General features: G+C 41.4%; 1 protein-coding gene across 1 annotated transcript in view; it reads right to left on the bottom strand.

Annotated features, from left to right (window-relative positions):
- The window catches only part of rxfp1 (relaxin family peptide receptor 1), a 122,595-nt gene that overhangs the window by 47,112 nt on the left and 48,841 nt on the right, over positions 1 to 26,642 (bottom strand). Inside the window, exons 8-11 of the mRNA XM_043673942.2 lie at positions 21,262 to 21,333; positions 21,089 to 21,163; positions 18,358 to 18,429; positions 14,501 to 14,572 (exon numbers count right to left, since the gene is read on the bottom strand). Coding sequence (XP_043529877.2) covers positions 14,501 to 14,572; positions 18,358 to 18,429; positions 21,089 to 21,163; positions 21,262 to 21,333 — 291 coding nt within the window. The remainder of the gene's footprint in view (positions 1 to 14,500; positions 14,573 to 18,357; positions 18,430 to 21,088; positions 21,164 to 21,261; positions 21,334 to 26,642) is intronic.

Genomic DNA, 26,642 nt, shown 5'->3' with positions numbered 1-26,642 from the left:
GATGAAAGCAGCTAACATAATCAAAGACCTCTCGCACCCAGTTATACTCTCTTCTATCTTATGGAACATCGGGTAGAAGACACAAAAGTTCGAAAATGTGTTTCAGCAGATTCAAGAAGTTTCTGCCCTGTCCACCGGGTTGCTGTGCGCAGGCCTGGGTTGGACCAGTGCTCTGCCCGGTTCTAGTCTGACTTCAGTGCTATAAGGAAAAACAAATGCTGCTGGAGGCCTCCAGTGTCTTGGGGAAGGATCCCCAGGCCATGATGTATAAGGGCTCTAAGATAATGCTGTTTCAGGAGTTTTCTGTGGTCGTGGTCTGCAAAAGGAGGGCATATGACGAGGCGAAGAAGCGTCGGAGAGACTTAAATATTCAATACTTGATATTTGGCAATGCTGCGCTTTGGGGGATGGGATCCGGACTTGTAGTCCAGCAAGTAGACTAGGTATCCAAGAATGTAGGGAGGCTGTGGAGAAGGTAGCACTGACAGGGAGTACTTGCAGACACAGAGATGGGCTCAAGTGTGTATACTTCAATGCAAGGAGTATCAGAAATAAGGTGGGTGAACTTAAGGCGTGGATCGATACCTGGGACTACGATGTTGTGGCCATCACGGAAACGTGGAGAGAAGAGGGACAGGAATGGTTGTTGGAGGTTCCTGGTTACAGATGTTTCAGTAAGATTAGGGAGGGTGGTAAAAAAGGAGGGGGGGTAGCGTTGCTAATTAGAAATGGTAATAACAGCTGCAGAAAGGCAGTTCAAGGGGGATCTGCCTTTGGAGGTAGTTTGGGCTGAAGTCAGAAATAGGAAAGGTGCAGTCACCTTGTTGGGTGTTTACTATAGGCCCCCCAATAGCAGCAGAGATGTGGAGAAACAGATTGGGAAACAGATTTTGGAAAGGTGCAGAAGTCATAGGATAGTAGTCATGGGTGATTTCAACTTCCCAAACATTGATTGGAAGCTCTTTAGATCGAGTAGATTGGATGGGGCAGTGTTTGTGCAGTGTGTACAGGAAGCTTTTCTAACTCAGTATGTAGATTGCCCGACCAGAGGGGAGGCCATATTGGATTTGGTACTTGGTAACGAACCAGGACAAGTGATGGGCTTGTTAGTGGATGAACATTTTGGTGATGGTGACCATAATTCTGTGACTTTCACCTTGGTTATGGAGAGAGATAGGTGCATGCAACAAGGGTAGGTTTTACAATTGGGGGAAGGGTAAATACGATGCTGTAAGACAGGATCTGAGGAGCATAAGTTGGGAGCATAGGCTGTCAGGGAAGGATGTCGTGGAAATGTGGAACTTTTTCAAGGAACAGACACGACGTGTCCTTGATATATATGTACCTGTCAGGCAGGAAAGAGATGGTCGTGTGAGGGAACCTTGGTTGACGAGGGAGGTTGAATGTCTTGTAAAGAGGAAGAAGGGAGCTTACATAAGGTTGAGGAAACAAGGTTTAGACAGAGCATTGGAGGGATACAGGATTGCCAGATGGGAGCTGAATAAAGGGATTAGGAGAGCTAAGAGAGGGCATGAAAAATCTTTGGTGGATAGGATCAAGGATAACCCCAAGGCATATTATGCGTATGTGAGAAACATGAGAATGACGAGAACGAGGGTAGGTCCGATCAAGGACAGTAGTGGGAGACTGTGTATTGAGTCAGAAGAGATAAGTGAGGTCTTGAATGAGTACTTTTCTTCAGTATTTACAAACGAAAGGGACCGTATTGTTGAAGAGGAGAGTGTGAAATGGACTGGTAAGCTAGAGGAGATACATGTTAGGAAGGAAGACGTGTTGGACATTTTGAATAACTTGAGGATAGACAAGTCCCCCGAGCCTGACGGGATATATCCTAGGATTATGTGGGAAGCAAGAGAGGAAATTGCAGAGCCGTTGGCAATGACCTTTTCGTCTTCACGGTCAACAGGGGTAGTACCAGGGGACTGGAGAGTGGCGAATGTTGTGCCCCCGTTCAAAAAAGGGAATAGGGATAACCCCGGGAATTACAGGCCAGTTAGTCTTACTTCGGTGGTAGGCAAAGTAATGGAAAGGGTACTGAGGGATAGGATTTATGAGTATCTGGAAAGACACTGCTTGATTAGGGGCAGCCAGCACGGATTTGTGAAGGGTAGGTCTTGCCTTACAAGTCTTATTGAATTCTTTGAGGAGGTAACCAAGGATGTGGATGAGGGTAGAGCAGTGGGTGTAGTATACATGGATTTTAGTAAGGCATTTGATAAGGTTCCCCATGGTAGGCTTATGCGGAAAGTCAGGAGACATGGGATAGAGGGAAATTTGGCCAGTTGGATAGAAAACTGGCTAACAAGTCGAAGTCAAAGAGTGGTGGTAGATGATAAATATTCAGCCTGGAGCCCAGTTACAAGTGGAGTTCCGCAGGGATCAGTTCTGGGTCCTCTGCTGTTTGTAATTTTTATTAATGACTTGGAAGAGGGAGTCGAAGGGTGGGTCAGTAAATTTGCAGACGATACGAAGATTGGTGGAGTTGTGGATAGTGAGGAGGGCTGTTGTCGGCTGCAAAGGGACTTAAATATGATGCAGAGCTGGGCTGAGGAGTGGCAGATGGAGTTCAACCCTGTCAAGTGTAATGTTGTCCATTTTGGAAGGACAAATAAGAATGCGGAATACAGGGTTAACGGTAGGGTTCTTAGTAAGGTGGAGGAGCAGAGGGATCTTGGGGTCTATGTTCATAGATCTTTGAAAGTTGCCACTTGTAAGAAGGCCTATGGTGTATTAGCGTTCATTAGCAGAGGGATTGAATTCAAGAGTCGTGAAGTGATGTTGCAGCTGTACAGGACTTTGGTTAGGCCACATTTGGAGTACTGTGTGCAGTTCTGGTCGCCTCACTTTACGAGAGATGTGGAAGCTTTGGAGAGGGCGCGAAGATTTACCAGGATGTTGCCTGGAATGGAGAATAGGTCGTACGAGGATAGGTTGAGCGTGCTAGACCTTTTCTCATTGGAACGGAGAAGGATGAGGGGTGACTTGATAGAGGTGTATAAGATGATCAGGGGAATAGATAGAGTAGACAATCAGAAACTTTTTCCCCGGGTACAACAGAGTGTTACAAGGGGACATAAATTTAAGGTGAAGGGTGGAAGGTATAGGGGGGATGTCAGGGGTAGGTTCTTTACCCAGAGAGTGGTGGGGGCATGGAATGCGCTGCCTGTGGGAGTGGCAGAGTCAGAATCATTGGTGACCTTTTAGCGGCAATTGGATAGGTACATGGATAGGTGCTTAAGCTAGGACAAATGTTCGGCACAACATCATGGGCCGAAGGGCCTGTTCTGTGCTGTATTGTTCTATGTTCTATGCAGCAGTGTATATGGAGGTTAAGACTAGTGTTTTCAGGTTACTTAGGAGTAGTTTTAATTGTGTCGATTTAACTGTTTTAAGAGTTCTTTTATATGTGAATTTTTTTTGGTCTTTATTCAATGTCTTTTGGGTGAGGTTCTTCCTCCTGGGGGGTCTCGGTCCTGCCTGGACAATCATGGCTAGTCATTTGTTCAGGTGGTGCCCCTGGAATGTCAAGGGGAGCCATTCACCAGTCAACAGGAAAAAGATATTACCAAGTCTTAAAAAAGAAAGGGTTGATGTAGCTCTTTTACAGGAGACACAGCTACTTGATAAAAAACACTCGAAACTGCAACATGGTGGGTTTGGCCAGGTGTTGTTTTCATCTTTCAGCTCAAAAAGTAGGGGAGTAGCCATTCTTATTCGGAAGAATCTTCCTTTCCAAATGTTAAGCCAGTTAAAAGATTAACCTGGACGGTATATATTGATCAAAGCCCTAATATACGGAGAGGAATATGGGATTTTGAATCTTTATTGTCCCCCAGCACACCCTTTTAAATTTGTAACAGAAGCATTCTCTAATTTGATAGCCTTTGGGGTGTGCCATACAATTATAGGGGGAAATTTTAATTGTATTATTGATCCAGAGACAGACAGGATACCTAGGAGTACTGCGGGCATATCTCTGAGATCTAGGCAACTGGTGGATCTGAACAAGGAGCTGGGTCTGGTAGATGTGTGGAGGTGTCTCCATCCCCAGGGTAGAGACTTTACTTTCTACTCTAACCCACACAAGTGCCATACCAGAATTGATATGTTCTTTGTCCCCTCGACCCTTTTGATTTCGATACAATCCTGTAATATAACTATTTCTGATCATGCCGCAGTATATATGGAAGTTAAGACTAGTGATGATGGGCTAGGTCCCCGACATTGGCGGATGGATCCTTTCTTATTGAAGGATAGCAAGTTAATAAAGTTCTTCTCGCAGGAATTTTAAACCTTCTGGGATGTCAACTCAGGCACAGCCAGTAATCTTTCAATGGTGTGGGAGACCACTAAGGCATACGTGCGAGGCTTGGTCATCTCATATTCTGCAAACCGGAAAAGACAAAAGGAAGAGCAACAGCGTCTGCTTGAGGCTCGCCTGAAGGCAGCTGAAATTGCGTATGTTGATAGGCCCTCCATTACTAAGCTACAGAGTATCACAGCCCTTAGGGCAGTCTTGAATACTGCACTTACTCAAACTGCAAAGAGGGAAATACTATTCACAAAGCAGAGATTATTTGAATATGGTGACAAATCTGGCAGGTATCTAGCATACCTTGCCAAGAAGAAAAAGGCTCCCCAAGCTATTATATGCATTAGAGAGAGTTTAGGGTGTAGGTTTGCTCACTGAGCTGGAGGTTTGATATCCAGACGTTTCATTACCTGGCTAAGTAACATCATCAGCGGCGACCTCCAAGTGAAGCGAAGCTGTTGTCTCCTGCTTTCTATTTATATGTTTGTCCTGGATGGGGTTCCTGGGTTTGTGGTGATGTCATTTCCGGTTCATTTTCTGACGGGTTGATAGATGGTATCTAGATCTGTGTGTTTGTTTATGGCGTTGTGGTTGGAGTGCCAGGCCTCTAGGATTGCTCTGGCATGTCTTTGCTTAGCCTGTCCCAGGATAGATGTGTTGTCCCAATCGAAATGGTGGTTTTCTTCTTCCGTGTGTAGGGCTACGAGGGAGAGAGGGTCGTGTATTTTTGTGGCAAAAAAAAACACCATTTCGACTGGGACAACACATCTATTTTGGGACAGGCTAAGCAAAGACATGCCAGAGAATTCCTAGATTCCTGGCACTCCAACCACAATGCCATAAACAAACACATAGATCTAGATACCATCTATCAACCCCTCAGAAAACGAACAGGAAATGACATCACCACAAACCCCAGGAACCCCATCCAGGACAAACATATAAATAGAAAGCAGGAGACAACAGCTTCGCTTCACTTGGAGGTCGCCACTGATGATGTTACTTAGCCAGGTAATGAAACGTCTGGATATCAAACCTACAACTCAGTGAGCAAACCTACACCCTAAACATTAGAAGGGTCTTAAAATGACACAAGCCTGCCAGCAGGGAACAATACCAGGTTTAGTTGTCTCCCTAGATGCAGAAAAGGCATTTGAGCGGGTAGAATGGCCATATCTTTTTTACATGCTGGGACAGTTTGGTATCAGAGAGATCTTTACTAAATGGGTTTCAGTATTATATAATGATCCCAAAGCAACGGTGATCACCAATGGTTTAGGTTCGGATAGCTTTAGCGTTGGCAGAGGCTGTCACCAGGAATGTCCTTTCTCACCAGTATTATTTACGCTATTTAAGCACAAAATTACTCTCTATGTAGATGATGTCCTCCTTTTCTTAAGTGGTCCCTTGACATTCGTACCCCGCTTAATTCAAGTGGTCAATCTATTTGGTATGTTTTCAGGTTACAAAATCAATTTTATGAAGTCGGAGGCCATACTGTTGAGAGGCCTTGCCAGTATATCCAACTCACCGGATGGATCTTGTTTTCCCTTTCGGTGGTCACTAGAAGGTTTTCTGTACTTAGGTATTTTTATTACCCCAGTATTTGGTCAGTTGTATAAAGCCAATTACGCACACTTATTAGAGAAAATAAGGCAGGACTATCAATGCTGGGGAGGCAGAGTAGCCTTAGCTAAGATGAATATTCTACCTCGTCTTCTATACCCTATGAGAATGCTCCCCTTGATGTTGCTGAGACAGGCGCTGCGTAAGCTTTACAGTTGGCTCGGCTCCTTTATTTGGAACCATAGACGGCCCCTTATCAAATTAGAAAAGCTGCAGCTTCCACAAATAAGGGGACGACTGGACTTTCCAGATTTCAGGAGGTACCAATTGAACTCTCTATTATCTTACATAGCTGACTGGGTCTCTTGTGACCCACAATCAATCGATATTGAGACCTCCCAAGCTAAATGTCCCCTCATCAATCTATTATTTATGGACAAGATGAGAGTTATTATGGACTATTGTAAAAACCTTATTGTACTAAATACAATCAAAGCCTGGAGGAAAATGCGATAAGATGAGGGTAACCTGCACAAACCCTCCCCTTATACCCCCATAGTGGGAACATCGGGATTCCAGCCAGGGCTGACCGATACTACATTCAAAACTTGGAGGTCCAGAGGTATCTTCTGTTTGGGAGACCTGTTCGATGGGGAGCTCATGATGTCCTTTGAGCAGCTGCGCCAGAAGTTTGGACTGTCTAGCAGGGACCTCTTTCAGTATTTTCAAATACGAGACTTTATACAAAAGAAGACCACACTGATAGTCAATCCTTATAAATTGGATAGGGAAAGGAGAGTACTTTGGCCGATGGGGCCTCCCTCGGTCAGTACACTTTATCACTCATTACAATAAAGTATCAAAGGACATGGAACGGTTATATAAAATCTGGAATCAAGAATTAGGGTTGGAAATTCCCTTAGAAATGTGGCAAGATGTCTGGGAAAATGCCAGGAAGATCTCTATTTGTAACAGAATCCAGGCTACTCAACTAAAGATACTTCACAGGGCTCACATGGCACCTGAACGACTCGCAAAGTTCAAGGCAGGAGCATCCCCAATGTGTCCTCAATGCAAAATCAAAGTTGGCACTCTCATGCATTGTCTGTGGACATGCCATAAGATCCGTAGGTATTGGGACAGAGTAGCAAATGCCTTGACAGAGATTTTGGGCACAGAGATTGGATCGGATCCAATGTCCATACTTCTGGGCTCTCCAAATTTTCCCTCTCTGGACGCATAGGGGAGGAAATTATTTATTATCCTTTCCTTTTGTGCGAGGAAAAGTATTTTAGTAAGTTGGGTATCCAAAAGTCCCCCAGGATTTTCAAACTGGCACAGGATAGTCATGGAATACATCCCCCTTGACTACCATACGGAATTGAATTATTTTATAAAACATGGTAGCCCTTTTTGAACTACATCGACACAGATATTTCGGCCATACTGTCCAGAGCTTTTACTTAGCCATGGTAATGGTTCTGGCCCCCGGGAGGAGAAATCCCGTATAAGTATGGGTTTTATTATGAGCATGTATCTAGTTATTTAATTACCTTGTTGTTTACTGTTAATAATGTATGATATCCTATTTTATGTTCTGGTTGTTTTTGGTATAGATTAGTAGTTAGTTTGCTTTTTTTAATTATTTAATTTTATATTGGTGCTGTTTGTATTACTTTCATAATTTGTAAAATAGCTTAAATTTTTTCTTTCTTAAATAAAAATATCTATTAAAAAAATCATAAAAATCATTTTAGTCGGTTTGTAGTTCATGAGTTGAGTTCAGCATTGCCAGTACTCAATGTCCACATGCAGAAGATATCCCTATAGCACCATGATAAACATTTAGGGTAGGTTACTACCAATGTATGTTTATGCATGACTGATGGGTGAGAGACAGTACAAATTGATATGTCTACAGGAGAAGAAAGCTTACATTACACCTGAAATATGGAGAACTGATATCTTTAACCATTACAATCCAACCAGATGGCAACTGCCAGAGCTTTCAGACAGGTCTGCCTGTCTCCTGCTTAGCTGAAAGCTCAGGGGGAACAACATGCACAAGCACATGACAGCCAGACTACAAAGACCCCTCGGAATCCTAGTAGCACACAAATCCACCAACACTCTCAAACAAAAACTAACAAACCTAAAAGACCCAGTACAACATGGACAAAATCAACGTCGTCTACAAAATTCCATGCAATGACTGCCACAAACACTACGTAGGACAAACAGGAAGAAAGTTAGCCTCCAGGATACACAAACACCAGCTAGCCGCAAAAAGACACGACCCTCTCTCCCTCGTAGCCCTACACATGGAAGAAAAAAAACAACCATTTCGACTGGGACAACACATCTATCCTGGGACAGGCGAAGCAAAGACATGCCAGAGAATTCCTAGAGGCCTGGCACTCCAACCACAACGCCATAAACAAACACACAGATCTAGATACCATCTATCAACCCCCCCAGAAAACGAACAGGAAATGACATCACCACAAACCCCAGGAACCCCATCCAGGACAAACATATAAATAGAAAGCAGGAGACAACACTTCGCTTCACTTGGAGGTCGCCACTGATGATGTTACCTAGCTAGGTAATGAAACGTCTGGATATCAAACCTACAGCTCAGCGAGCAAACCTACACCCTAAATGCACAAGTACCTACAAACTCACAAGGAAATCAACACAGTTGCACTTGGGTTTCATAGGGTTATATTATACATTTAAATATCAGCTTAATGTTAAATTTGTTTTTAATAAATTTTAATATACTGCATCACAAAGTGAATCCTTTGCTTATTCAGCCACTAGTGGACTATGAATGGATTGATGACACTTACAATGGATATGATGAGATGAATCACACCACATGATGTCAATGCATTTCCCGTGTTTCATGTTCTGAGAGGTCCAAGCAGATGGTAAGGATATTCAATGAAAGGTGGAACTTTCAGTTAATTATAAAGAAAACTCATGTGAAACTTACCAAAATATTAGAGAGTTGTGTGATGGCCCTTTGTGCACATCTCATTATGCCTTGTATGTATTACCAAAGAGTCTTCCGAGTCACCATCTCCTAAAAAACCAACCTCAAAGGAGGTATCATGTCCAGGATGTCATCATTGTTTAAAGTTTCACCTCTTTGTAGTATCAGGTTGGGCAGAGCATGAAAATATGCACAAATCTCAGTGGAATATACTGACAGTCTCAATGTGATCTATCTGAGTTACATCTTCAGCACTCTTTTGGCCTATTCAATGGTTACTTGCAGCTGTTGTCTAACTCCTCTGCATCTAGGCTGCGGTTCTACACAGTGCTTGTCACATTTGGGTAGTGCACTGGAAATAAAGCCTAGCTATTCCTGGAGTTGTCACAAAAGTTAGAAGATTTTAAAATAATATGCAAAGTTCTCGAATTTACTATTTTGCCGTCAGACTCAGATAGATGGAAAGAATTGAGAAGGTTTCTGTATTTAGCTGAAAATGTGTTGCTGGAAAAGCGCATCAGGTCAGGCAGCATCCAAGGAACAGGAGAATCGACGTTTCGGACATAAGCCCTTCTTCAGGAATTCCTGAAGAAGGGCTTATGCCCGAAACGTCGATTCTCCTGTTCCTTGGATGCTGCCTGACCTGCTGCGCTTTTCCAGCAACACATTTTCAGCTCTGATCTCCAGCATCTGCAGTCCTCACTTTCTCCTTGGTTTCTGTATTTAACAAGGATCACCATTTATTAGAAATAATTAGACTCTAGCTACAGGTAAACAGTAATAAGCAATTTGCACATAATATTGCTAATTAAAACTCTAAACCCTGTATAAATTCCAATTCACACACTCACAAAGACAGGCAAATAGACAGGATTAAAAAGATAATGACTGGAAGAAGACAGTTCAGTAGTTTTTGTTCACAGGATCTATTATTGAAATGATCTTTATTACTCTTCTACTGGCCAGAACATTGCTTCAGTTGCCTTTCTATAGATGCTTTCACTGGTTGGTAAGAGTTCACTTTTAATAAGTGTCTGACTGATCAGTTAAAAGTCACAGGTTACACCAACAGTTGGCTGTTTTTCTTCAGGTTTATAATGTATTTTGATTGCAGTGAACAGAGAGACCACTTCTGAACTGGGAAAGAACTGAACTCTTCTTTCTCTCTTTTATCTGAATGTAACTTGTTCCCAGCTCAAAGCTATTCAGTTGCCTGAGAACCAATGATACAGTTATTGATAGGCAGAAAGGTCTCTGTAATCAACAAACAGTTACTAGTCCATGGATCAATCAACTTCTTAGTGCCAGCAAAAGCTGCATCTATATATCTCCTCAGCTCCAACTCACCTGCAACTCAAACTGTAATTACTCCTTGTTCAAACAGTCATTTACATGCTGCCTGTCGTGGTGTCAGAATACTTGCTTTCAACACTGCACTCAGCCTTTTAAACACTAGCCTTTTAAAATACCTCTTTCTAATTTCAATCCACGGTATTTAAAAACACTAAAAAAGCACATGGTTCTTAAGGAGTCATGGCTTCAGCAGGATTGACCTCAACCCCAGAATTCATCTTTGAAGGTGTGTAATGGGCCTGAAAACTCATTTGGAACAACTCATTACACAGGTGTGAGAACTCCTGGGAACATTGTACTGACCTGAAGGGTCCATCTGTGGTAGTCACAGACTAGTGGTAGATTGAGAGAGTGGGAAATCTCCCTGTTGATGGAGACTGATGCCTAATCTATGGGAAAAAAAAACGATGGCGAAACGTATTGAGCTGGTGGTTACATCTGGGGTAAGCCAACAATGGCCCTGAACCTGAAGGCCCTTTTAGCCACACTGGCCTAATTGTGTGAAATTCCAAATGTTGGCCTGCACTTTTAAAGAAGGCACTGATGTGACCATCTTGATATAGCAATGAGCCACAGGCTTGGATATCTCCAGAAAATCCCAGGAATAATCACGAGCCACAGAAATTCAACACGAGGAGGCCGATAACAAAATAGGCACAGGTGTCCACCACTCCCAAATGCGGTCAGTTTCTTTCCATTAGGGTGCCTCAGATAAATTCTCTATCTGGAGGAGAATAGCCTTCATTTACACTGCTGTTTGGACATTTTCAGGAAGCAGAATCTCAGATGGTAAACCCTTTCGTGCACACAACATGCTAGTCACTTGCACCTCTCCACCTTGCTATTGCAATTCCAGTTCTGGTGGTTGTAGCTCTCTCCCCTTGTGATAACCCTCCTCATTGCTGATCTTAGAGCTGGAGTGACTGAGCCTATTAGTATTCAAGCCCTTGCTGAACTTCTACTATTTTAATTTTATTCTTTTATCAATTTTGATTCAGAGCTGTAAACTGGAAATTGTGAGCTAAAGATGACTTCTGAACTGGAGATAACAACTTACGTCAAAAGACAAGCAGATCTAACAAGCTTTTCTTTACTCGTGTGGCCAGGCCAGGAGGTTAATTGCTGGTTGGTTTTGATTAAAAGGTTCTGCAGACACTTCATCACCAGGGAAGAGCATTATGTTTAAATAGGTAACAGAAGTGGGTTATTAATGAGGTCAGTACTTGGGAATTGGTTTCAACCTTATGTTCAAGCAGATGGCAGAAGACACTAGAGTCATAGGGATGTACAGCACAGAAAAAGACCTTTCGGTCCAACTTGTCCATACTGACCAGATATACTAAATTAATCTAATCAAATTTGCCAGCATTTGGTCCATATCCCTCCAAACCCTTCCAATTCATATGCCCATCCAGATGCTTTTTAAATGTTTTAATTGTACCAGCCTCCACCACTTCTTCTGGCAGCTCATTCCATACACGTACCACTCTCTGCATGAAAAGATTGCCCCTCAGGTCCCTTTTAAATCTTTCCACTCTCACCTTAAACTTATCTCCTCTAATTTTGGACTTGCTTACCCTGGGAAAAAGACTATTCACTCTATCCATGCCTCTCCATAATCCTCCATAAGGTCACCCTTTATCCTCCGATGCTCCAGAGAAAATAGCCTCAGCCTATTCAGCCTTTTCCTATATGGGCTCAAACCTTCCAAACCCTGGCAAAATCCTTGAAGTTTTTTCTGAACTCTTTCAAGTTTTACAACATCCTTCCTATAGCAAAGGAGACGAGAATTACACACTGTATTCCAAAAGTGGCCTTTCCAATGTCCTGTACAGCCACAACATGACCTCCCAACTCTTATACTCAATGCACTGACCATTGAAGGCAAGTGTACTAAATGCCTTCTTTTCTACCTTGTCTACCTGTGACCCCAGTTTCAAGGAACAATAAACCTGTATTCTAAGGTCCCTTTGTTCAGCAACACTCCCCAGGACCTTACCATTAAGCATATAAGTCTTGCCTTGATCTGTCCTAACAAAATGTAGCACCTCACACTTATCAAGATTAAACTCCATCTGCCACTTCTCAGCCCATCAGATCAAGATCCCGTTGTACTCTGAGACAACATTCTTTGCTGTCCACGACACTACCAATTTTGGCGTCACTGCAAATTTACTAACCATACCTCCTATATTCACATCCAAGTCATTTATGTAGATGACAAAAAGCAGTGGACATAGCATTGATCCCTATGGCACACCCCTCGTCACAGGCCTCCAGTCTGAAAAGCATTCCTCCATCACTGCCCTCGGTTTCCTACCTTCTAGCCAATTTTGTATCCAAATGGCTGGGTTTTGCCTGTATTCCACGTGATCCAATCTTGTTAACCAATCTGTGTTGAAAGCTAAGTGGGACCTTATGGAGGAGACAGTCAAGTTAGTGATGAGTGGTCAGTGTTTGAATTGGGTTTTGGACAGTGTTTTCTGTGAAAAGGAAGCTGGCTGTTGATGTTACAACATGAAGCTTTGAAAACTCCCTGTCTAACCCCCAATAAGCATTTTTTGGAAGATCAGAACATAGAAGCTAAGTTATAAGTATTAAGTCTTGTCTGTAAAGGTGATCCTGACTAATATCTTCAGAAAATCAACCAAGAAACCATTATCTACACCTGTGGAACAACGCATCAAGACAGCCACTCTTTTATTTTATTTATCCTATAACTATGTTTACTTGTGTCTATCTTCTGTGTAATTTGGGCTGAAAACAAAGATGTTTGGGTTTAAAGTGTAGACCAATTAGAGTATCTTGTTTCATTTTACACTGCTAGTTATTCTATTTTTAATAAATTGTTAAACATTTTTGTTTAAGCCACAAATGGTGTCGTGAATTGACAATAATACAGTATTAGAAAGTTGACAACCACTTCTCAGAGGCTCCCACTCTATCTTTCTCTGTATACTCAAGAGCCAAGTGAGAGAGTACATTCAATCAGAATGCCTCTGCCATGCCTCCTGATTATTGCTGCCGTTATTTACTCATCATCGGTCTCTCTGTAAGGCTATATTACACTTCAAGCCTGCAGACCACAGCCAAGACAGACCTGTTGCTCTCTTCTGCTTCCATATTTCTAGCAAGTTTAGAAGCTCCCTGGTTCTCCTGCATTTTTCACAAAATTGAAAAAAAAGCTATTAGTTGCCATTGATTACCTATTAAACTGGCTGAATTGCTGTTCCGTCCATTAAAAGGAGCCTCCTCTTGCCAGCTTACCTGCCTCTGGAAATATCCAGAAATATGTTAGACTTCTCTCGTGACACCATTTACTGACATTTTCCTACCTGTCTCAGGGCTCTTCCAGCCCATCTTCAATGCATTGACAAAATTCCAGCGTGAATTTCTCACCCCAGTGTGGAATTTTAACTTTAACCAACAGGCAGACATTAAACAGAATGGGAATTTATAAATCAGGCCACTGTACATGTGATTCCATTGTGTACATCAAAATTTAATTACAATAATTACCAACTTAGTGGCAAGTCAGTTTTGGAGGGTTTACTCAGTAAAACCTAGTGGGAAGTAAGTAGAGGCTTCTATGGGAAATTGTGGACGCCAACAGAAAATAGGCACTGAAATTCTGTGTTTGCTCCTGTTCCATGTACACACAACCCTGCCACACCCCCTTAATCCAACAGTGTAATTGTTTACAAGCTGGATAACACAAGGCCACTGCATGTTAGCCTAGCAGAATGTGGACTGCTGTCTCTAGATGCCGCTTATTTTAAACATGCAGCTTACTATATTATTGAAACCCAGCTGCTAAAATGTAGCATCTCTTGGGAATCAGGCATATGCAGTCCAAAGCCTAATTACCCAGAAATCATAATTCCTCCTTTAATATTTCACATGGTGCAACAGTATATCCTTAGTCATAGCTCCTCAACTCTTTTTAAATGCTTACAAGACTGCATCCCTCATGAAGCTAACTTGGATTGGACTAAAATTCCGTTAATACCATAGACTTGCTTGAGATCCCTTTAAACATTTTGGAGAAATATTTGAAGAACAGCAAAAGAGATAGTTTTCTTCAGCCCTTAAAATGTAACAAATGATTGAACCTATTAATTTAGCTGAGAACTGGGAAAGCACATCCAAATTTTGCCATGGTTCTTAGATTTTCAGACAGTCCAGCCATTGCTCCCATTTTGTTGCATTTTCTAAATTTAATACACGTTTTTAATCCCAGGAACACTTACATTTCTCCTAGCCTTTGTAATGGCGCAAAAGCACTTTCATGTATAGAGCTGATTTTATTCCTGCGGAGAACCCTGAAAATAATGCAAGTGTTAGATTGGTGAAAGCACTGCTGGAAAAGATAAATAGAAAAACAGAAAAATATTGATCTATCAGCAATTACAAGATCCAAAATTGATCATTGGCTGGGCTATCTTCCCAGTTTAGAAGAATAGTTATTTATCCAGTCGGGTACTCTGCCTTGTGATGAGCATTTCTAGCATTTTCTACTTTTGACTTTACGTTTCACATTTGTTTAGATTTTAAATACGTAAATGTTGGTCAACACAAAAAAATCAATCAATTGCAACAATCAACTTGGGTCTTCAATGAAAGTAAATAAAATAGAAATTGTACAAAGTGGGCTTAGAGCTGGAGTTAAAATGTTTAATTCTCAGATAAGTTGAAATAAAGCTCACACTATGGTAATGTAACAAGATTAATTCAAATTCAGATAGAAAATTAAATGCCAGTAAACAGATTTAGCAGCAAGTTATTGATAAAAAAATCAAAACATAAAGTAGTTTCTTTTTTATTAAGAGCTGTGTAAAAATGTAAAACAAAAAGCCACAGCAGCAATATAAGAAATGATTATATCAACAGTCTTGTTAAAGTAAAGGCACTGCCACTGAACTAAAACACCAGGGACTCAAGTAATGTTCTGGGTACCAGGGTTTGAACCCAATCATCGTAGATGATGGAATGGAATTTTAAAATGCTGGAATTTAAAGTTTTACCATGTCTATGAAACTTTAGTCAATTGTTGCAAAAGCAAATCACAGGAAGGACTTAGTCTTATTTGTGCTTCCAGGTCATAGCAATTACTTTGAAAAACTGCAAAAACCCTCAAGGAAATGAAACCAGATGCATATCTGGCACTGATCTGGGTACCAGAAATGACAATGGCAAATTCAAACACCCTGCAAAATCTTCTTAACATTTTGCTAAAATTGGGAGAGCAATTGTCTTACAGACTAATCAAGCAACACTCTGTCATACACACAACACTATCACTGACCTTGACTATGTCCAATTCCACTACAGACCTGTGGAGGTCGTGCCTCAGTGATATAAAGTGAAGAGGGAGTTGCCCAGAGTTGTCCTCAATATTGACTCCAGACCCAGGAAGTCTTACGGCATCAGGATAAACATGCATAAGGAAACTTTCTGATCAGCTCATACCACCCCCAATGATTTGGTGAGTCAGTACACCTCTTCTCAAAACTCACTAACACCTCCATGTTGAATTCCACTTGGATGATCTCAGGATGAAAATGGATGAAATGTATTCCAGGTATGGGATTTCAATCTCTATCACTGAGTGGCTTAGCAACACCACCACTAACTGATCTAGTCAAGTACTAAAGGATAGATTGAGGTCTGTAACAGGTGGTGAGATAACTAACAAGCCAGCAAAACATATTTGCTCTCATCTTCACCAATCTGTCTGCCGCAGGTGCATCTAGTCCATGAAAGTATCGGTAGGACTGGTCACCACACAGTCCTTGTGGAGACAAAGTCATGTCTTCACATTGAAGATACCCTCCATTGTGATAATGCATAGGGTGATGAATGGGACAGATTTCAAACATATCTAACAACTCAAGACTGGGCATCCAGGAGGTGCTGTGGGCCATCAGCAGCAGCAGAATTGTAGTCCAGCACAATCTGCAACCTCATAGCCTGGCATATCCTCAATCTACCATGAACATCAAGCATAAAATGAGGTATCAACCTGGTGAAGCTACAACCCAGGTCTACCTAATTTGCCAAGTAGCATAAACAGCAATAGACTGAGTCAAGCAATTCCATAACTCAAGGATCAGATCTAAGATCTACCAAACTGCCACATCCAGTTCTGAATGACTATTATGTAATTCAATGGAGGATGAAACTCCTCAAATACCTCAATCTTCAACGAAGGCACACTCGTGCATTAATTGAGAGCAAAGTGTTTGCATCCATTTTCAGCCAGAACTTCCAAGTGTATGATCGATTTTTGCCTCCTCCACAGATGCTAGTCTTCAGCCAATTCCATGTGATATGAAACAGCTGAAGGCACTGGATACTGCGACGTCTATATGCCCTGACAATATTCCAGCAACAGTACTGAAGCCTTCTTCTCCAGTGCAAGCCATGCTCCTAGCAAAACTGTTGCAGTATAGCTACACATTGGCTACAACATTACCCAACAATGTGGAAAATTGCCTAGTATGTCCTGTACACAAAAAGCAGGACAAATCCCACCTGGCCCATTAGTCTGCTCTCGATCATCAGTAAAAGTGATGGAATTTATCAACAATGCCGTCAAGCAGAACTTGCTCAGCAATAACCTGCTCAGTGATGCTCAGTTTAGGTTCCAGGAGCTACACAGCTCCTGATCTCACTTTTGATTTGGTTCAAAAACAGACAAAAAAAGCTGAATTCCAGAGATGAGGTGAAACTGCCTGCATTTGACATCAAGGCCACATTCAACTGAGTGTAGCATCAAGGAACCCTAGAAAAAAACAGAGTCAATGGGAATCAGGATAAACTCTCCAATGATTGGAATCATACCTAGGTCAAAGGAAAACGGTTGTGTTTGTTCGATGTCAGCCATCAACACTGGGAAATCTCTGGAAGAGTTGTTCAGGGTGGTGTTACAGGCCCAAACACCTTCAGTTGCTTCCTCAATGACCTTCCTCAATCATAAGGTCAGGGGATGTTTAGTGGTGATTGTGAAACGTTTAGCATCATTTGCAACTCTTCAGATACTGAGGCTGACCATGTATAGAATCATTGAATCCCTACAGAGTGGAAACAGGCCCTTTGGCCCAACGAGGAGAAGAAAGTGAGGACTGCAGATGCTGGAGATCAGAGTCAAGAGTGTAATGCTGGAAAAGCACAGCAGGTCAGGTAACATCCGAGAAGCGGGAGAATCAACATTTTGGGCATGTGGCCCAATCCGAAGAATAACCCACCGAGACCCATCCCCCGCCATTTAAGCCCTGACCAATGCATTCAACCAACACACCCCTGAACACTGTGGACAATTTAGCACAGCCAATTCACCGGACCTGCACATCTTTGGATTGTGGGAGGAAACCGGAGCACCTGGAGAAAACCCACACAGACATGGGGAGAATGTGCAAACTCCACACAGACAGGCACCCAAGGCTTGAATCGATGTTGGAATATAAATGCAGTAAGATGCAGACAACATCCAGGCTTTGGCTGACAAGTGGCTGGTAACATTTGTGCCACAAATCGGCAAAGAACATCTCCAACAAGAAAGAATCTAACTATTGCCCCTTGACAGTCAATGAGAATGCCATTACCATTGTGAAACTGACCATTGACCAGAAATTGAACTGAATTAACTACATAAATACAGCAAGTCAGAGGCTAGGAATTGTACAGTGAACAATTCACCTCCTGACTCCTCAAAACCTGTCAACCATCGACAGGGTACAAATCGGGATCATGATGGAATACTCCCACTTTCCTAGATAACTGCTGGTCCATTAGCACTCAAGAAGGTTGACATCATACATCTGAATTTTTTCCTCAAAACTTAACTCAGCTCACCTTATTATAATGGGAAGATAGAATAGCTGGTGAGGTTCTGATAGCTCTAGCAAAGAATTGGGATTTGAAAATTTGATCGTTTTAGGATTCTTAAAAATTAGTAGTTTGATATCTTGCAATGATTTTAATATGAAAGAATTGAATTCAGAAACTAAAGCTAAATTCATTAAGGTGAAAGTTTAATGAACAACAATGAAACATTTTACATGACATATGTGATCTGACTAAAAATTTCTCCGATCATTTTACTTACAGTACAGTTAACTGGCTGCAATGCATAAAAGTTCCATTCTTCACAGATTCAATTTGATTGCCTTCCAAATCCCTAGGGTAGAGATTATGCAATATTTCATTGCAAATTGACAGAATTCAGAAAATTTTATTACACAATCCTTAAGTTCCTTACTTCTCCAAAGTATTTAGAAATAAATTTTTTGAACCAAACTTGCAGCATCTAATCAATAATCTCGGTTTAATATGCGAAACAGAAATAGAAAAACAGGGCTGAGTCTTATTTTTTTTGTAAAGTAGCCAAGAACGTACTCGCACCGTTTTCTTCCTCTCCATTTTTTTAATTCCCATTTTACTTCGCCAAGTGGTCATCATTCCTGAACATGACTAATTAAACTTTGTCAATTACTTTTCCTATATATTGTTACATGACTTAATTCACAAGTTTCCTCTGAAATATTGACCATTTGTGTAAAACTGGAAAATTGATCTTTGTATGTTATAATCACATATTTAAAGGAGTGTAGATCAATGTAGATTACATAAAATAAGGAGTTTCTTCTTTGTTAGGAATTTATATGTTGAGACTGGGTGGTGGAAGTATGAGGGGAATTGGTGCATGTTAATTGAGGAAGGGAGAGTGGGTTATCGCAGACCTATGAGGACTTGTTGAGAGCAAACCAAGGAAACTAGATTATACAGGGAAGGCAATATCTACAAATGGGAGGTGAAACATAATTATTGGAAGACCTAGGGTTATAGAGGGAAGGTCAATTGTAAGGTCCTGAAAGTAGAGGGTAATAAAGGGCAGATGACGGAAGAATCATTGAGACCAATAGAGTGAAGTCCAAGCTGACTGAAGGAAAGTGCACAGTTATAGCATAAAGCTCCAGGAATATAGATGTGACAATACAGAGAAGTCTCCAGACCACAGGTTGAGGATGGAAATATTCATGGTGAGGCTCTGGATAGGACACCCCAATGCTGAGAAGTTCTCAGATCAGACTGAAGGACCTGATGGGAAACAGGTCCTCCTGCTGTTCCAATGTAAAATGAAGAAGATCATATAGTGAGACTTTGCTAAACTGTGGAGTCACTGATTATCTGCTCCAAAGTATCACTCCAGGTGATAGAAGCAGTTGCAGTTATTGGGTAGGCAAAGTTGAGCAGACAGTGGGAGTAGTTGATATTATCCCAGAATTGAGGGGGCAATCTGATCTAGAAACGATCAGACATTTCTAGCTGTACTTGTAGTTTCAAGATTGTGCACACAGCTGTCATGTGACTATCATGAGAAGTTCCTTCAGGGGTGCGGTAGGTTTCCATTCTGCTGCCATTCTTCTTCAGGCAATGGGGCCATTGCTGTTCATATCAGCAGACAGCCTCAGCAATGGCACATCAGTAATAAGGGATACTTGGTAAAGAAATAGTCACTAACTCTCTGTTGAAACTATTAACTGAGGCACAGGAGAAATAGTTAAAGTCACCATCATCCTACTAGACCATAGGGTTGCTCTCTCATTTGAGAGAGACAGGCAAGTGATGGTGGTTCCTGAAGTCACAACACCTCAGACAAACAGAGATGTTGAGTAGGGGAATCCTTCAGGGTAACCTCAGCTGATGTGGGAATTGAATGCACGCTGTTGATGTCACTCTGAATTACAAATCAGCTATCCGACCAATTGAACTAACTGACTGGTCTTCCAGTTGACCTTTACTGCTCCAGTCGCAGTTATGTGTTCTTTGCTTCAAGCAGTGTCCCCATGGTACCCTACCAACCAGGAATGAATGGCGCGTCGCCTGTCCAGAAGTAATCCTTTCTCACACCTTGCTGCTTGAACGCTAGCTGTCAACTAAATACACAGGGGTTTAGTTTTATATCCGGCCTCTCATTTTTCCCTCTTGCTGGTCATGTTGCCCCTGTTGTGAGGTCATCTGATTAAACTCTCTCTTAGCTTTGGTTGGCTTTCTGCAGCATGAGGGGGAAGAGGGACCAATCAGCTGGCAATCCTGGACCGTGCTGATTCCTGCCGTCCAGAAGGTTGATTCCACAGTTTAGAGAGGAGCTTTCACACTGAATCACAAAACCTTACACAGAATCCCATCTTTTCTGATTAATTTTAAGAATTAACATCAGAATATAGTTCTAGAATGAAAATTTAGGAAGAATAGATAAGGTTGTAACACCACAGAACAAGCTATTGACATCCTGAAGATGTCATTCTGATTGACTAGCAGAGAAATGAGCTCAAGCATGGGTCGGAAGGGTTTTGGCTTGTTCAGATCTGCTGTACATTGGACATTGATAAATTGAATAATTACTCATGTACAATTCAAGTCTACCAGAAAAACTTCCTCACCTGTTCCAATTGCTTCCTGCTGGGAATTTTGATCTGCTATCAACGCACTCTAACCTTAATTGCTACTTTCTTGCCCCATTGAGAAGCTGACATTTTGCCTCCCGCACAAGTGCACCTGCTTTCCTCGCCTCCCACTCATGCAGCAGTATAAGATTCTGGGCATCCCCTAAGTGCAGTTACAAAATCATAATACAATGTTTCTGTGCAGAATATATTCATAATTTTGTAACTAAAACTAAAGTGAGGACTATTAAGGAAGACAGTCACTTTTTCTATAATGCATTTTAATTTCATTTTGGATTTTTTTCCTGATGTTTTTAAATGATGGATTGGCACAATCACTAAATGGATTGAGGCTTCCCTGGAGTTCTGATTTAGAAATGAGATACTTACAGCCAGCTCAAATTGGGCATTTCTTGACAGATAGGCTTATCAGGCAGCTGATGGAAGGAATTGTTCAGCAGCACTCTAGAAAAATAAAGCCATAAACAATCAATTTACACCAAAAAACAAGGTGCAGCATTGATTAAATTACTTGAATCAGTACAGGTGATGCCAGAACTTACAGGAGAATGACTGCCTTCAGTCCCAGGAAGGTTTGGGGAGAAATCTTTTGAATTCTATTGTTTTCAAGAATTCTGAAAGAGTGAATTGGAGAAAGATTATTTCTACACAATGGACTAGATATCTGCAAAAATATATATGTACATATGAAATTTATGAGATTAAGTAAAGGACTAGCAGTCTGAAATAATATGATTGGAATAAGCTATACAGGAACCAACATCTATCACATAGAGTATTATTTTAGGCATAACTATACTGAGATGAAGTTAAAAGTCACACAACACCAGGTTATAGTCCAACAGATTTATTTGAAAGTACAAGCTTTCAGAGCAATGCTCCTTTCTCAGGTAGCTAGCTAGTTGCAGCACCCCAAAAGCTTGTACTTTCAAATAAACCTGTTGGACTATAACCTGGTGTGGTGTGATTTTCAACTTTGTCCACCCCTGTCCAACACCAGCACCTCCACATCAGATACTGACTTGCCTTATCTATTGTCTATCCTTTGCCTTTATTAAAGGAAAAAAACAATAGCACTTGAAAATAAATGTACTGAGTATATTAGAACTCCATTTTGATGTAGATGAGTCAGCTCAGTTTGTCATTTCACATTTTTACTAACATTTCCTTCTGGGTCCTTAGTCAGATGCATTTCCACAAACTGGAAAAGATCAATGCATGATATTTTATAAACACAGCCTCGGCAGTTTCTTACAGAATGAATTATGTGCTTTAGAAACAATATCCCTTGTAGTTTGCAATGTATTCTTCATCTGTCATAGTGTGCAATGTTATCATTAAACCTGTAGCCTGCAGTCTTCTTAGCTGTCTTATAAGTGCCTCCTAATGTAACATCTTGGCAGTGAGATGGAATCAAAATAAAAAAGTATTTACTGCAAAGGATAATAAAGACTGTGATGATCAGCTAGCTCCTGATGAGTCACTTGTTTGGATTGTAGAGACTTTGATCAGATTGCCTGCTTCTGACGCTGCATGGTTACACTCAGTCAAATGGATTGCTGCGGGGTCTTTTATTCAACTATTGACTAGATTGGCTTATGTTGAGTTGGTTCTGACATGCCTAACTTACCGTCTATATCACTATAAATTCTATTTCCCTATTTTGTTACCTTTTCTTTTCATGTTTTTGTTTTTTCTCATTTTTGCTTTCAGTTAGTAGAACACTTGCTGTAGGCACTTATTTTGTTTCTTTGTTTTTTTTGCCATTACTATTCCTTCCTGGTAAACAAATGTCTGTTAGTCAAACTCTCTTGCTTTCCACCTTATTACAGGCCTTTCTTCAATCTTTGTCTCACCCATCCTTGCTCAAAATTTCAGGACGTCTCTAAGCTCCCCCAGTTCTGTTGAAAAGTCATTGACCCGCAACATTGGGCTAAATCTTCCAATGTAGAGAGGTGAATGCCTCAAGTTAAGTCTCTGCTTCTCTCTGGGACCCAGAGAGACACATACATGATTGCTCAGCATGTTTAAATTTCCGATTGCTTTCTTCACCCTGCTCAACTTGCTGGTCAATTCCACATGACAGTGAGATCAGATGACCAAAAATGTGAAGACTTCATTTGTTTGCCTTATTCATAACCATTCTTTTTGCATGAGTTTATTTAAAGCTTTTCACAGTAGATAGAAAGCCTGTTTAACAACAAAATGCAAAAATAAACAGCTAGAGTTCCAAAAAACAACTGCAAACTTTACAATGCTCCCCACTTCCCATTCCCAACAGTGTTCAACCTTGTTCTGGTTCATCCTTCCCCTTTCACTCAGCCACCAATGCTCAAACCCTCCTAAAAACGCTTACCCTGACACTGACAATGTTCACTACTCCCTCCCTCCACCGCAGTGATCTTCACCTTCTCCTCCCAGCTCACCCTCTAGACAGTGTTCACCCTTTCCTACACCCACTTCCCACTGACCTTCCAGAATCCATGCCTCCTGTCTGATCAATGATAGAAGAATCAGCACTGTTGAATAGTGCAGTGGGTGAGGTAGCATTATCAGACAGGTGAGCACTCTCGGGGGCAAAGGGGAGATCAGCATACTCAGAGGCTGAAGGAGGGGTTTGAGACCTTTCGGAGATAGGGATTTGAGAGGTATTGGAAGAGAGGAAGGGTAAGCACTATTTCAAAACAATTAGGTAGACTTTAAAAGGAAATTACAACTTGTTGGTTCTCTTTGATAGCCACGCAAAGTTAATAAAAGTTCATCACACGAAACTCCAACGATGAAATAATGGTAGAGTTATGGTATATTTTTACTTGCCATGGATTACCAAAGGAACTCTTCTCTGATAATGGCTGTCAATTCTACTTTGATCTGTTATAAAATTTCATGGAACAAAATGGTGTTATTTCCTAGTAGCAAATGGAAATCCAAAAGAAATGGTGGTGTAGTTAAAGAAGCTTCCAAGAAAATATGCTGTATGGGTGTTCAAATTTCAAAATGAAACAATGGCTGGCTAATTTTCTTTTGCAGCAAAGAATACTGTGCATTTTACTATAAGCTGTATGGTTCCTCAACATCTGATGAAGAGAAGATTAAAGATATACCTGGGGAATCCAAGATGGCAGCGACCCAGCAAGTCTGAGTCTACAGTGCTCCTCTCAAGACTTGGACAAAGTGGGCCACCCACCCCCACCACACTCACCAAATCATTTAAAATAGCTGTTTAATTTAATTAGTTGCTTAGTATTAAATTTAAACAATCTAATCTTTAGTAAAAATGAATAAAGGGAAGGGAGCCCGCAGCTCTCAGCAAGCAGGAACCGCTCCCCCACCCTCTCCAGCTGCAGCAGAGACATCCACAGCCGCCCCGGGGGACTTACCTACAGTGGCAAACCTCGTGGAAATCATCTCTAAACTGGATGCGAAGATCGACGCTTTCATTGAAGAATCCCGAAGCCGATGGGACTCACTCGCGGCCGCGCTGCATAAGCACGACCGAGACATTAAAGAAATCGAGCGCCGAGTCGGAGGGGCGGAGCTAAAAGGCTGCGACCTCCGAAACCACAGCGCAATCAGCTGTGGATCAGGTCCGGACTCGCTGTTCGAGAGTCCGGACTTTAGAGAATCATATTGATGACCTCGATAATCGAGGTCGCCGAAAAAATATTTGTTTGCTGGGCCTTCCCGAACGGGAAGAGGAAGGCCAGCTTACAGCGTTTCTCGAGCAGTGGCTTCCACAGCTTTTAAATCTGGAAGCTGGATCAGGCCAGGTAAGGGTGGAATGGGCCTACAGGGTTGCAATACGTGGGCCCGGCTCAAACCAGCCCCCCCACCCGGTCCTGTTCTGGCTGCAGAGGTATAGGGAGAGGCAGATACTCCTAGAAGCCTCTAGAAATCTTGGAAAAGATTCCCAAGCCATGATCTATAAAGGATTCAAGATCATGTTATTCCAGGACTTTTCCCCAGCTCTGGTCGATGAGGCGAAGAAGTGTTTAAGGGACTTAAATATTCAGTACTCCTTATGCTACCCAGCGACGCTACCATGAAGGATCCGTTATAACTTCGGATCGCCAGAAAAAGCTAAGGAATTTTTGGACTCTCTTAGATAAATTGTAAGAGACAATGGATGTTGGTTTGCCTTTCCCCCACTCCGGTTTACACCCCCCCCCCTTTTTCTTTTTTCTTACCTTACTGTTTAATATTATCTTGGGGGGTGGGGAGAGGGATTTATTTATTTGTTCTCTATTTAACGATTTTCTCCAACCCTTGGGGTTGTTTTTTTTATTATTCTATGTATGTATGTGTGTATGTATATATATGTGTGTATATATATGTGTATGTATATGTATATATGTATATATATAAGCCGGGGGGTTTAGTTAATGTTGGTGGGGGGAGGTGGTTACCTTATTCTATTTTACCTCTGTCTCTAGGAGCGGGGTTGTTTTCCCTTGCTATTTTGTATTATTATATTTAATTATTATTTGTTGATGTTGTAATTTTATAGTTATATATGTTTATACATGGTATTATTACCAAATATATCCAGGTGTAGGTGGGGGGGGGGTAGGGTGCTCACTGTTAACTCTAGCTTTGTATTATATCTGAATTCTCCTCATCCTATTGAGGAGCACCTGGGTCAAGGGTGGGGCATTGGTTGGGAGAGGATACGATGGACCTTTGGAAAGGAAGTGATACCCCCTGGGAACAAGGGGGAAAATCTCCATTTAAATACGTTTTATATTTTTTTATTATTTAGAAATAGTTTTTTATTATACTGTTGTGAGTGTATTAGAGAGCCTTTATTTTTGTGAATTTTATATGCTCTACGCTCGGGATGTTCTGGATAGGGTTTCCCCTCCTGAGAGGTCTCGGATTTGCTCGGATGATTATGGTTGATCAGTCGGTTAAGTGGTGCACCTGGAATGTGAAGGGGAGTAATTCGCCAGTCAAAAGGAAGAAAATATTATCAAATCTTAAGAAAGATAGAGTTGATATAGCTCTCCTACAGGAGACACACCTGTCGGATAAAGAACACTTGAAATTACGACAGGGTGGATTTGATCAGGCCTCTTTTTCTTCTTTTAGCTCAAAAAGTAGGGGAGTTGTTATTCTTGTTCGGAAGAATTTCCCTTTCAAAATCCTAAATCAGATAAAAGACGAATCTGGACGATATATTCTGATTAAAGCCCTTATAAATGGAGAGGAATATGGGATTTTAAATTTGTACTGCCCCCCGGCACACCCCTTTAAATTTATAACGGAAGCCTTTTCAAAATTGATGGCTTTTGATGCCCGTCATATAATTATAGGGGGAGACTTTAATTGTATTATGGATCCAGAAATAGACAGGATTCCCAAGAGTACTGCAGGAGTATCTCCCAGATCTAGACAATTGGTAGATCTGAACAAAGAATTAGGATTAGTAGATGTATGGAGATGTCTTCATCCACAGGGCAGAGATTTTTCTTTTTACTGCAATCCACATAAATGTCATACCAGAATTGATATGTTTTTTGCCCCCTCGATTTTTTTAAATTCCATATCGTCCTGTAAAATAGGTAGTATAGCAACTTCCGACCACGCTGCTGTATATATGGAAACCAAGGCGAGGAACAATGGGACATCCCCTCGGCATTGGCGTATGGACCCCTTCCTAATGAAAGACAGTAAATTTGTAAAGTACTTCTCTCAAGAATTTAAAACTTTTTTAGAAATTAATTTAGGCTAGCAACCCATCAATGATGTGGGAGACCATCAAAGCTTACGCTCGAGGTTTGATCATCTCCTACTCAGCGACCCAGAAAAAATTAAAGGGAGAACAACAGCGTCTGCTCGAAGCTCGCTTAAAAGCAGCTGAAACTGCATACGCTGATAGACCTTCTATTATTAAATTGCAAAGGATTACGGCCCTTAGGACAGC

Source organism: Chiloscyllium plagiosum, unplaced genomic scaffold (genome assembly GCF_037043375.1).
Source record: "Chiloscyllium plagiosum isolate Xiang-an unplaced genomic scaffold, Cpla_swu_hap1 HiC_scaffold_36, whole genome shotgun sequence".
NCBI classification, from domain to species: domain Eukaryota; kingdom Metazoa; phylum Chordata; class Chondrichthyes; order Orectolobiformes; family Hemiscylliidae; genus Chiloscyllium; species Chiloscyllium plagiosum.
The sequence above is the reverse complement of the archived record's forward strand: the minus strand, read 5'-3'. Positions and strand labels throughout refer to the sequence as shown.